Source organism: Oryzias melastigma, linkage group LG9, assembly GCF_002922805.2.
Source record: "Oryzias melastigma strain HK-1 linkage group LG9, ASM292280v2, whole genome shotgun sequence".
Lineage (NCBI taxonomy): Eukaryota > Metazoa > Chordata > Actinopteri > Beloniformes > Adrianichthyidae > Oryzias > Oryzias melastigma.
Window position 1 is genome coordinate 30378982 of NC_050520.1, and position 11545 is coordinate 30390526.

At 40.2% G+C, this 11545-nt stretch overlaps 1 protein-coding gene across 4 annotated transcripts; it reads left to right on the forward strand.

Moving 5' to 3' along the window:
• The first annotated feature begins 588 nt into the window (after positions 1 to 588).
• On the forward strand, positions 589 to 9743 carry LOC112147987 (NLR family CARD domain-containing protein 3). 4 transcript variants are annotated; one of them, XM_024274724.2, is made up of 8 exons: positions 589 to 609; positions 2706 to 2829; positions 2913 to 3011; positions 4375 to 4479; positions 6458 to 6562; positions 7602 to 7648; positions 7752 to 8705; positions 8836 to 9743. In XM_024274724.2, the coding sequence occupies exons 2-8, from the start codon at positions 2765 to 2767 to the stop codon at positions 9672 to 9674; spliced, it is 2214 nt and encodes a 737-aa protein (XP_024130492.1). In that variant the 5' UTR covers positions 589 to 609; positions 2706 to 2764; the 3' UTR covers positions 9675 to 9743. The 4 variants fall into 4 exon arrangements, with proteins under 4 accessions (XP_024130492.1, XP_024130494.1, XP_024130495.1 ...); XM_024274726.2 differs by having other exon boundaries at positions 590 to 609; positions 7755 to 8705; XM_024274727.2 differs by lacking the exon at positions 6458 to 6562 and having other exon boundaries at positions 591 to 609; positions 8836 to 9742.
• The last annotated feature ends 1802 nt before the right edge of the window (positions 9744 to 11545 follow it).

An 11545-nucleotide genomic window follows, 5' to 3' on the forward strand; every position in this document is an offset into this window, starting at 1 on the left:
AGTGTGTCAAGACAGATGAAGGGATTGTTTTTAAAACATGGTGAATTCATGAAAAAAATCACACCAATGAAACTCTGGCATGATGTAAAAAATATACAAAAACAATTATCTTATCTAGACTGAGATCTCCACCCAACAGAGAACAACTCAAAGCTACACGACACACAGTGAAGTCACATCTGTAGATAACATTGTTGAACAGAGTTCTGATTCTAAGACAGTAGATCAGAATTCTATTCCAGAAAGCAGATTTAGACTCAGTTTAAATCTTCAACTCAGTTCTTGGTTTCAGAACACTTAAACTCCCGCTACTTTGTTTGATGAAGAACTTTAGTATTTATTTTACCTGTAATTTTACACACATTGTTCTGATATTTTTCAATCTTCTGTTTTTCTCCTATAAATTCCTAATGTGTCCCAACTGGTTAACAGAGAACTGAGTTATGACTCTTCCTGTGAAGCAGGGAGACTCTCTCATATGTCTAATAGAATGGGCAAGCAAGGGGTGGATCTTTTCGGTGTTCCTGAATCAGTAAGAGAGAAAGAGTTTACCTCCATTTAAAAGCAGTCCGAGCAGGATACGGTGGATCCTTTTTTTTCTTCTTCACAGTGAGTCATTGTGTTTTTCTGTCTTTTCCAGTCATGATGAAGGCAATAGCGTCTCTGTGTGTTCTCACCTGTTAGGAAGAAGAGCAGCAGATGAAGAGCTCAGACTGAAGTTTAACTAGTTCTGTTAAAAAGTGTTCTTCAGAAAACAAGCAGCAAAAAGTAGTACACTTGAAGTTTATTTTTATTTAATATACTTGAGTATAAGTGTAGCAAGTATACTCTAGACCAGTGGTCCCAAACCTTTCTGTGGCTGCGGAGCAGTCAACCCCTGAGGATTTTACCACAGCCCAGCAGGGTGGGGGGTGGGAGTGTACTGTTATGTCAAGAGTGGGTAAATACTAGTTTATTTTACCATTATAAGATCATCTCATTAAAAAATAAATAAATACATTAACAAAATGTAACCAACAAATCAATTATTGATGCTAAATAGGAAACAAATCACAATACTTTGAAGCTTCATGCAAAACCTTCAAGTGAAACATTTTGAGAGAATGACATTTTTTACAAAACAAAACTTAAACTTGGGATTGACTCTCTGCACACGCTTAAGTGCATGTGCCACTCTACTTTTCTCCTCCACTCCCCATCCCGCTGTCTGCACTGTTGCTTCTTAATTTCTAAGGAATAATTAATGATTCCTTAGTGGCTGTTTTCTTTCAGTTTTGCTCTGAGAGATAAGCTGAACTACTTTCCCTGCAGATAACCAAAATTCAAACAGAGAAGAACCAAAGATTCAAACAGAAAGCCTATATTCTAATTCACCTGGAAAGATAAAGTTTCTCAGCTTTACTGGCAGACATTTTCCTGAGCTGCGTGTGAACAAACTCTTTTTGTCTGAGACTGAGGGATGATCAGCCTGAACTACAGGAACTGGTGGAGCCATTTCACCAGACTAGGAACCTCCCTCCAGCTTATGTGTTTGTTTTAAGTTCACGTGGATGAAGAGGCGTCACCAGGTTTTATAAATGAGAGGAGGTATGACCACAATATGAACAAACATTTCCAGTTCCCATTATTTGTGTAATGCTTCCCTGTTTGCTAGTTCCCTATAGCTTTCCACTGCAACAACACTGTCATTATGTGTTTGTGTCATCTCCAGCTACCGGAAATGACTAAAAATAAAAAAAAACACTTTTATTTGATGTTATTCCCAAACACTACATAGGAAGCAGAAAGCTGTATATGAGACTTTCAGCTGTTAGCTACAGACAATTGTTACAACCACCAGCAGGAACAGAGACATGCTGTCTTGAAAAATTTGCATAAATTCATGTCTAACTTGTATTGCTGTGTGTTACTGGGTGTAAATCATAAGCCTAGAAAATGTATTGGTGCAGTGTAGTGTAAAGTAGCAGTGAAAACGTGGACTGGGTTTTTTGGAATGGATTGGACAAGGAATCATTGAAGCAAACATTGAAATAAATGAGTCCAACAGATTAATGATCATAATTGACAGGTTTTGAACTGAATTGAATGCCTTTATTGTTATTGTATCTGTTACAATGAATGTAGGTAGCTTACTTCAATGTGGACGGAGGCATCCAAAACACATAAATAAATAGAAAAATGTTATTTACACTAATACATCTGTGTCTTTATATTGGATTTTATGCAATTATTGAAAGAAATCAAATAAGTAAAGAAAAAAAAAAAACATAAGTTATTTAGAGGGGCTTTAGAATATTTTAGGGGGGTTCGGTCGAGCTATCTTCAACAAGTCAGTCCAAAGATGCTCAGCCTGCAGCCCACTGCTCACTTCTACATCTCAGTCAGAGGAAGAATTCCTTTCTTTTTTTCCACCTTGTTGTTTTATTGTTTGTTTGTCTTGATCTATGTCATTATTCCTGAATTGCAGAAACAGGAAGTTTGATCTTTATATATAAAAGAGAGTGAATGCAAATGTTTCTCCACGATGTTTGCTGCTGCAGCTCCATCTGGTGGAGTGAGAGCAGAGGCGCAGCAGCTGACTGCATTCACCTGAACATCAGATTAAACACAAGAGAAGGGCCGCTCAGTAGAGGAGCAGCTGATCTGTTTGCTTTGACAACAATGTGAAGGAGGATTAGAGCACATGATGTGTGTTTTCTCTGCAGATAAAGGTACAACGTGTTTGTGAGCTGATTGTGGATCCAGTGACTGTAAATGCAGCAGCATGGATCAGCGTGAGAACACACAGAAGGGAGCCGATCCCTCAAAAAGCACTCTAAAAGCTCAAAGGTGAGATGAGCATCTTTAACTGTCCTTGGCTGTTTTTCATATCTGAGCTCAGGACTCACATCAGCAACCTTCATTTTTCACAGGAACCAACCTGGATCTGGATCCAGCTGCGTGTCTTTCAAAAGTGACAGGTCAAAGGGTCGTAACCCTGAATTCAAAGGCATCAGTTCAACAGTGGAACAGTAAGTGTTTATCAGGAAGCTTTTGAATTCAACACAATAATTGATGAATGGGAGGCTCTTTGAACAAAAATAATGACTCCAAATTTCAAACTTTATTTATTTGTACAGCACCTTTCATTCTTGAGAAACAGAAAGCACTTTATATAAAAGCAAAAAAAATAATACTATTTAAAATGCGTAGTGTTAAAAAATACAAATATATACAAAGAAAAAAGGACATTTACACAATATTAGCGCCACTCCTTTTCCTGGTCCCTCTCTCTCCCTACCCTGTTCCCCCAATAGAACCCTTACAACCAAATTGAACTGCTGCTCAAAGGGAAGAGTCTGGTTCGGTACTACTGTACAGAAACAGTATAATGGAGATCCATTTATTCTAAGGCCCAGCCCAACCACGAGGGTCATCCCTGCAGCGTCTACTCAAAAAAGGGCTCAATCTGCAGTTATTAGACCACTGAGCGGGATCCCAGCCGGATACTACAGCAACAGCCCCCCCACAGACCGAGCTGCTAACGCCGCAGAACAATGGATTGCCGTGAGGAAATGATGCAGTTAAAAATGAAAAAGCATTAAAAATATTTAAAACATACACTCAAATAATGTGAGTAAAACTATTTATAAAAATAAGTAGTATATTAAAAGAATAATTAAAGATTAACTGTAAAATGATTAAAATAAAAGAAAAATAGAACAAAAGTCAAAATCAAAAGAAAAGATAAAATTAAAAAAGTACGAGTCTGGTAAAAGCCAGATTAAAAAGGTAGGTCTTGAGCCTCTTTTTAAAAATCTCTATGGTCTCTGTTGCTCGATGGCAGGCTGTTCAACAGGCAGTTTTGGTCATAACCTTAGGAACAACTAAGAGGCCAGCCCTGGAGGAAGTCAGGGTCCACGAGGGTTCATATCTAAAAAACAAGTCACCAAGAACAAAAAAAAGAGCTCATGCTGCTGAGTTCTGTAATAATGGTAAATTAGAAAGTCTCTTGGTAAACATGAGAGCAGGCCATTACTAGAATGTATTGCAGGGCATTACAGATTACAAACTTGGTGATTTAAACTCCAAACTATTAATTGGTGGAATCCTTACTTGTTGAATTAGTTTATTTAAAGCAACCTGACATATATAACAAAATACAAAAAATATACATAAATAAGTCAAATCTAAGACATTTACTTGTAAATGATAACAACATAAAGACAATTTGATTATTGTAAGGACACAGGTGAGAGCCTCTCCCTCTAAAAGCATTCTGTGTGGGGAAGATGAGAACCAGAGCAAAGCTCAGAGGTGAAATGAGCATCTCGTCCATGACTGTTTTTCATGTCCGAGCTCAGCACTCACATCAGCAACCTTCATTCTTCACAGGAACCAAACTGGACCTGGATCTGGATCCAGCTGTGGGACCCACAGAAGTGACAGGTCAAAGGGTCGTAACCCTGAATTCAAAAGCATCAGCTCAAGAGTGGAACAGTACGTATTTTCCAGATAGCTGTTTTGGATTCAACAAAATAATTGATGTATGTGAGGCTCTTTGTACCCAAATGATTACCAATGATTTAAACTTCAAATTGTTATTTGGTGTATTCCTCACTGATTGGAATATGTTTATTTAAAGCAAGTCAAACATATAAAACAAAAATATATACTGTCAGGCCCAGAAATATTTTAACAAAGACACAAATTTTGTTATTTTAGCTATGGACAAACAGATGTTCCGGACACAATTTCTTCATCAATATGGACTCAAAGTGCAACGTCTCAGATGTAATTATTCATTTATTATTCACATCCAAATTGGAGCAAGGATATATTATTTACAGGTATTTAAGTTGTAGCTTCCTCTTTTTCAAGGAATCAAAGGTAATTGGACAAATGACTCAAAAGAAGAAAAAAAAAGGCTGCATGGGCTCTGAAAACAACATGCGATCAAAGGAGCTCCGAATGGAGCTCAAACAGACCATCCCGAGGCTGAGAAAAAAGAAAAACTTAATCAGAGAGATAGCAGAATTGTTAGGATGGGTAAAGTTGTCAGTTTGGTACATACTGTGAAAAAAAAGACTGTATTCAGGAGTTTGGGAAATCTAAAAAGGCCTGGACGTCCACAAAACACAACAGTGGTGGATGATCACGGAATCCTTTCACTGGTGAAGGAAAATCCCCTCACAACATGCACTTAAGTGAAGAACACTCTTGAAGAAGTAGGTGTGTCAATTTTTAAGTCCACCATAAAGAGAAGACTTCACAAGAGTAAATACAAAGGGTTCACCACAAGGTCCAAACCACTTGCCACTTCTCAAAAACAGAGAGACCAGATTTGTCTTTGCCAAAAACCACCTAGAAAAGCCAGACCAGTTCTGGAGCAGCATTCTTTAGACAGATGAGACTAAAATCCACATGTACCAGAAGGATGGGAGGAGAAAAGTTTGGGGACGTTTCGGAATAGCTCACGATCCAAACCACAGCATATCTTCCACCACGGTGGAGGCAGCATGATGGCATGGGCCTGCATGGCGTCCAGTGGCACGAGCTTCACTTGTGTTCATTGATAATGTAACTAAAGACAGAAGCTGCTGGATAAATTCTGAAGTCTATAGACTGACATCGTCTGCTCAGGTTAAACCAAATGCTGCAAGTTGATTGGACGGCGCTTCACACTACAGACAGATAATGATCCAAACACAATGCAACAGCAACACAAGTAGAATATTCTACAGTGGCTGAATCAATCACCATATCTGAACCAAATTGAGCATGCATTTCACTTGCTCAAGACAAAACTTAAGGTAGGAAAACCCACAAATAGACAACAACTGAAGACAGCTGCAGTTAAGGCATGCAAAAGCATCACAAAGGAGAAAAAAAAAAAAAAAAATGCATTTGGTGATGTCCACAGGTTCCAAGCTTAAGGGCAGTTGCAAAGGATTCTCAACACAATATTAAGAAGTAACTTTGTATTTAAAACAATGTTTTTTGTCCAATTACTTTTGAGCCCCTGAAATGAGGAGCAATTGCACATGAATTGCTATAATTTCTACATGTTTTATCATGTAATTGTGTTCCACCCCTCAAATTAAACCTTAAAGCCTGCATTTTAACTCTGTTGTAGTTATTTTATATCAAATTCAATGTGGTGGTCTACAGAGCCCAAATAATTAGGATAGTGTCAATAATTAAATATTTCTTGGCCTAACTATTCATAGATATATCAAACCTAACATATCTAGTTATAAATAAATCACAAAATAAAGAAAATTGGATACAGTTAATCCAGCAGCATGGATTATTGTGAGAACTCACAGGAGGGAGCCCCTCCTCCTAAAAGCACTCTGTGTGGAGAAGATGTGAGGGAAGGCAAAGCTCAGAGGTGAAATGAACCTCTCCATCTGTCCATGACTGCTTTTCCATGTCAGAGTTCAGCAGTCACATCAGCAACCTTCATTGTTCCTAGGAACCAGCCTGGACCTGGATCTGATTCCAGCTGCATGTCTTTCAGAAGTGACAGGTCAAAGGGTCGTAACCCTGAATTCAAAGAGATCAGTTCAAGAGTAGAACAGTAAGTGTTTGTCAGTAAGCAGTTTTGGATTCAACACAAGAATAGATCCATAACTTAAAGCTGTTAGTTGGTGTAATTCTGATTGGAATTGGCTTTTTCCAAGCATTATTCCAGAATGTATTTTTAAATAATAATTACAAATACAAATACAAGTAAATGAGCTATAAATACATCTAATGCATAATTAAGGCCTTCAGACTTACTAAATTTGCCCTATTTTCATACTTCTAATTTGGTCATATTTGACAAAGTGTGGCTCACAAAACACAACTATAATTTTAATTAGATATTTCACAAAACAGTGTGAGTTTATTGTAACAGACAATACAGGACTCCTGAAAAACAACACAAACAGAAAAGATCAACTCAGTTTGGATATCAAATTCCAGTTCTTGCAAATGTTTATCAGAGGGCAGCACATAGAGTCATGCCAATGCAATATTTATGTTATAGTCATCAATCATTCAAATTGAATTCACTGTTCTTGATGACCAGTAAAATATGAAATACTGTGTTTAGATGGAATTTTATTGTTGCAGAGAAAACCAAATGGTAACTATAGCTTTCAATGCCAAACAACTTTTGAATATGTCATGCACGGGGTCATCATTTTCTGATAATTTGAAGTCATTCAGGTCACTCTGAGAGAACAGAAATAATTCCTAATGAATTTGGTTGTCTACATCATTAAAAAACTGAGGCTCTTTTATGAACCAAAGCCCAAAGTCTGAAGGTCATTAATGAATTTTTACTGTTTAGTCAATAGTTTGAATCATTTATGACTGACTTGTTGGCTCCTCAAAGATTCAAAGGCTTTTATTGTAACTGTCAGGGACAGTTGAATTTCATCAGAGCAAGTTCAAGTACCCTCTGGAGCTCAGAGGATGACTGAGAGTTCAGAATCTCAAACAGACAGCAGAATTCTGATTTGAGTCTGAAAAAGAGCTGAGGGGATCTTCTCTATGACCAGAGTTGGTGTTGAACTTTCCACTGACTGCTTTTATTGTTGTTCACCAACATTTCTCCTTAATGTCCACAGAGAGGAGGAGTGTCTCGGGCCGCGGCCTGCAGAGAGACCCAGAGCTGGTGAGTCAGAGCCTGATCTTCTGTTGATGGATTCTTCGGAAAAAAAATCTGCTGGTGTTTTGTTGAACACTCATGAAGGAGCTTTATTTCTCTGCTCTTTCAGCAGATGTTGGTCTGCAGGAGATTTTTGGAGAGCATCATATCAGTCTGAGGAGCGGAAGTGAACATGTGCTTGAAGGAACTGAAGAAGCAGGAAGAGAAGCGCTCCTCAACGAGGTCTACACTGAGCTCTACATCACAGAGGAACTGAGACGAGAGGGTCACACCCTACATGAGGTAATGCAGCTAGAGACAACCAAGACCAGCAAACTCCATGACACTGCAATCAAGAACCCAGACATCTTCAAAGTCTTCACTGACCAACACAGATCCATCAGAGTGGTTCTGACCAGCGGAGTTGCTGGAGCTGGAAAAAGCTTCTCAGTGCAGAAGTTCACTCTGGACTGGGCTGAGGGTTTGGAGAATCAAGACATCAGTGCTGTGGTTCCTCTTTCATTCAAAGAGCTGAACTTGATCAGAGATGAGAAGCACAGTCTTCTCACTCTGATCCAGCTTTTCCATCCAACACTCCAGAAGATCCCAGCAGAGCAGCTGTCTGTCTGTAAACTTCTGTTCATCTTTGATGGTCTGGATGAAAGCAGACTTATTCTGGATTTCAACAACAGTCAGGTGGTGTCTGATGTCACACAGAAGTCCTCAGTCAATGTGCTGCTCACTAACCTCATCCAGGGATATCTACTGCCCTCAGCTTTGGTCTGGATCACTTCCCGACCTGCAGCTGCCAATCAGATCCCTCCATCATGTGTGGACAGACTGACAGAAGTACGAGGCTTCAATGATGCACAGAAGGAGGAGTACTTCAGGAGGAGATTCCCAGATGACGAGCTGTCCAGCAGAATGATCTCCCACATCACAAGCTCCATGTCCCTTTACATCATGTGTGAAGTTCCAGTGTTCTGCTGGATCACTGCTGTGGTTCTGGAAAACATGCTGACCACAGAGCAGGGAGGAGAGCTGCCCACCACCCTGACTGACATGTACTCACACTTCCTGATGGTACAGACAAAGAGGAAAAAGAACAAGTACCAGAAGGAACATCAGACAAGTCCACAAGAGCTGACAGAGACTGACAGGGAAGTTATTCTGAAGCTGGGGAGGCTGGCATTTGAACATCTGGAGAAAGGAANTCCAGACAAAGAGGAAGAAGAACAAGTACCAGCAGGAACATCAGACTAGTCCACAAGAGCTGACAGAGACTGACGGGGAAGTTCTTCTGAAGCTGGGGAGGCTGGCATTTGAACATCTGGAGAAAGGAAACATCATGTTCTACCAAGAAGACCTGCAGCAGTGTGGTCTGGATGTCACAGAGGCCTCAGTGTACTCTGGAGTTTGTACTGAGATCTTCAGAAGAGAGTGTGAGATCTTCCAGAAACCGGTCTACAGCTTTGTTCATCTGAGCGTTCAGGAGTTTCTGGCTGCAGTCTACGTGTTCCACTGTTTCTCCAACAGGAAGGTAGAGGTCATTGAGGACTTCCTGAAGAACAACATGGAGAACCCATCCCTGGATGAGTTTCTTAATAGAGTCATGGAGAACTCCATGCAGAGTCAAACTGGACACCTGGACCTGCTTGTTCGCTTCCTTCATGGTCTCTCTGTGGAGTCCAACCAGAGACTCTTAGGAGGTCTGCTGGATCAGACAGAGAAGAATCCAGGAACCATCCAGAGAGCCATCAACAACCTGAAGAAGATCAACAGTGAAGGAGTCTCTCCTGACAGAAGCATCAACATCTATCACTGTCTGATGGAGATGAAGGATCTCTCAGTTCATCAGGAGATCCAAGAGTTCCTGAAGTCAGAGAACAAATCAGAGAAGAAACTCTCAGAGATCCACTGCTCAGCTCTGGCCTACACTCTGCAGATGTCAGAGGAGGTTCTGGACCAGCTGGACCTGATCCGTTACAACACATCATATGAGGGTAGACGGAGACTGATCCCAGCTGTGAGGAACTGCAGAAAGTTCAGGTGAGTCCAGAAGTGATTGTGATGATAAATCAGATCAGTGTTCAGATCTTCAACATTCATCTTCTAGCATTTGTGGTCACACATTTCAATCTAACTCCAGCATTAGAAGAATCAACACAAACAAATCCAATCCAGAACCTTCTGAATGGTTTGAACACAAAGCAGACGGTCCAGAATGAGAGGATGTCTTCATCTCCACATGTCAGTCATTCTAGAAGCACATTTCTAGAATGCTCTTTCTTCTGTTCATCATCTTCTTTCTAGAGAAATCATTGATCTGTGAATGAAAGCGTTTGAGAACTCAAAGAAGAAATGGAAGCAGAAACTGATTCTTTCTTCTGATCCTTTTGGTTCCTTTAGTTCAGTCAATCATCTGTCATCATCTGCATTCATACAGTCTCTGTTGAAGATCTGAGTCCAACACACAGAAAATCAGGAAATCTGTCTGAGATCTGCTTTTTCATCAGCTTGCATTGCTTTGTTGATCCAGTTCCATTGAAAGGACTCATGTTTTAGACGTCTTTCTTCTCTTGTTCTGGATTCTTATTTCTCTGGTGCTTCTAGAAACATCTCAGAGTGTGAGTACAAATTCAGCAGAAANGATGTTCCGCCGTTATTTATACGGCAGCAGAACCTGGAAAAAAAAAAGTCTGCATGTCTGTCTGTTCATGCGTGTTGTGATTGTATGTTTATTTTCATCCCTACAGTCTGTTTAGACACAAAAACATGATCACATTTGTCAACCGCGGCGTTTTATGGTGAAAAATTGGTTATATTTTGAAAATAAACCGGATTTCTCATGTATCTTGATGTAACTTCCTGCCAGAATTCACACAGAACGCTCCCGGCTCGGACACAAAATAGAACAGACACCGAAACGATCCGCTGAACCGCGTGGGCCCTCCACGGAGGACCGCGCCTGGTGTGAACGACGCCATAGGTTAACATGGCGCCGAATAGAGGCGGCTTCTTTTGTGCGTCCGTCGTGAAACCCGGCGTGAGGCTGAAACTTTTGTGTGAGCAGAGAAGCTGTAACACAAGTAAATACTGAGTGGTGAGAGAGGAAGGGTCACAGTTTAACCCTTTAATTATCGGACCATTTTATCAGAGAATTTTTTTATATCAGAATTATCGGAATGACGTCATAATGTCCAATATCAGACGATATTTATAATAATAACTAAGTTTATTTTCAAACAACAAAAGTTTTCGACATTTATATTTTTTTCAATTTAATTTGTGTTTCAAATCATATCGGCCCCGATTTAGCTCCATACATATTAGTCCAAATGAAATCCAGAACCTTCTGAATGGTTTGAACACAAAGCAGACGGTCCAGAATGAGAGGATGTCTTCATTTCCACTTGTCAGTCATTCTAGAAGCACATTTCTAGAATGCTCTTTCTTCTGTTCATCATCTTTCAAGATGCAAGATGGCTGACGCTGACGCTCTACCGCTCGGAGTTTCCTGCACTCCCATGTGTGAGAACTGCAACTCAGGACACCGCCAACTTCAAGCCACTGTCCAAAAGCTGAGACTGGAGCTCAAGGAAAAACAAAACTTCATTGAGAAAATTCTCTCAGTTTCAGCTTCACAATCCAAGTACATTCAACACCTGCAGCTGTCAAATCGTTCAATGTCACAGACGCTGCCATGGTTCGGAGAACTTCCCGCTGAAGCTAATTCCATCGCTACTGACAGCAATATTGTTCAAATATGTGCCCGTGATAACAACGGATGGGAGCGGCTCCAAGCACCACCAACACCAGCTCCGCAGTTGAAGCCAGGAGTCCACAGGACCTCCATGATGACCAAACCTACGCTGGACCCTGTTAGGAATAAAAATGTAAGACTCTCTTCAAGGTGAATAAAAA

Excerpts from the sequence above, each read along its gene's own strand:
- LOC112147987 (XM_024274724.2), top strand. The coding sequence starts at position 2,765 with ATGGATCAGCGTGAGAACACACAGAAGGGAGCCGATCCCTCAAAAAGC. Across the intron at positions 3,012-4,374 it reads ATCAGTTCAACAGTGGAACA|GAACCAAACTGGACCTGGAT; the intron begins GTAAGTGTTTAT and ends CATTCTTCACAG. Across the intron at positions 6,563-7,601 it reads ATCAGTTCAAGAGTAGAACA|AGAGGAGGAGTGTCTCGGGC; the intron begins GTAAGTGTTTGT and ends TAATGTCCACAG.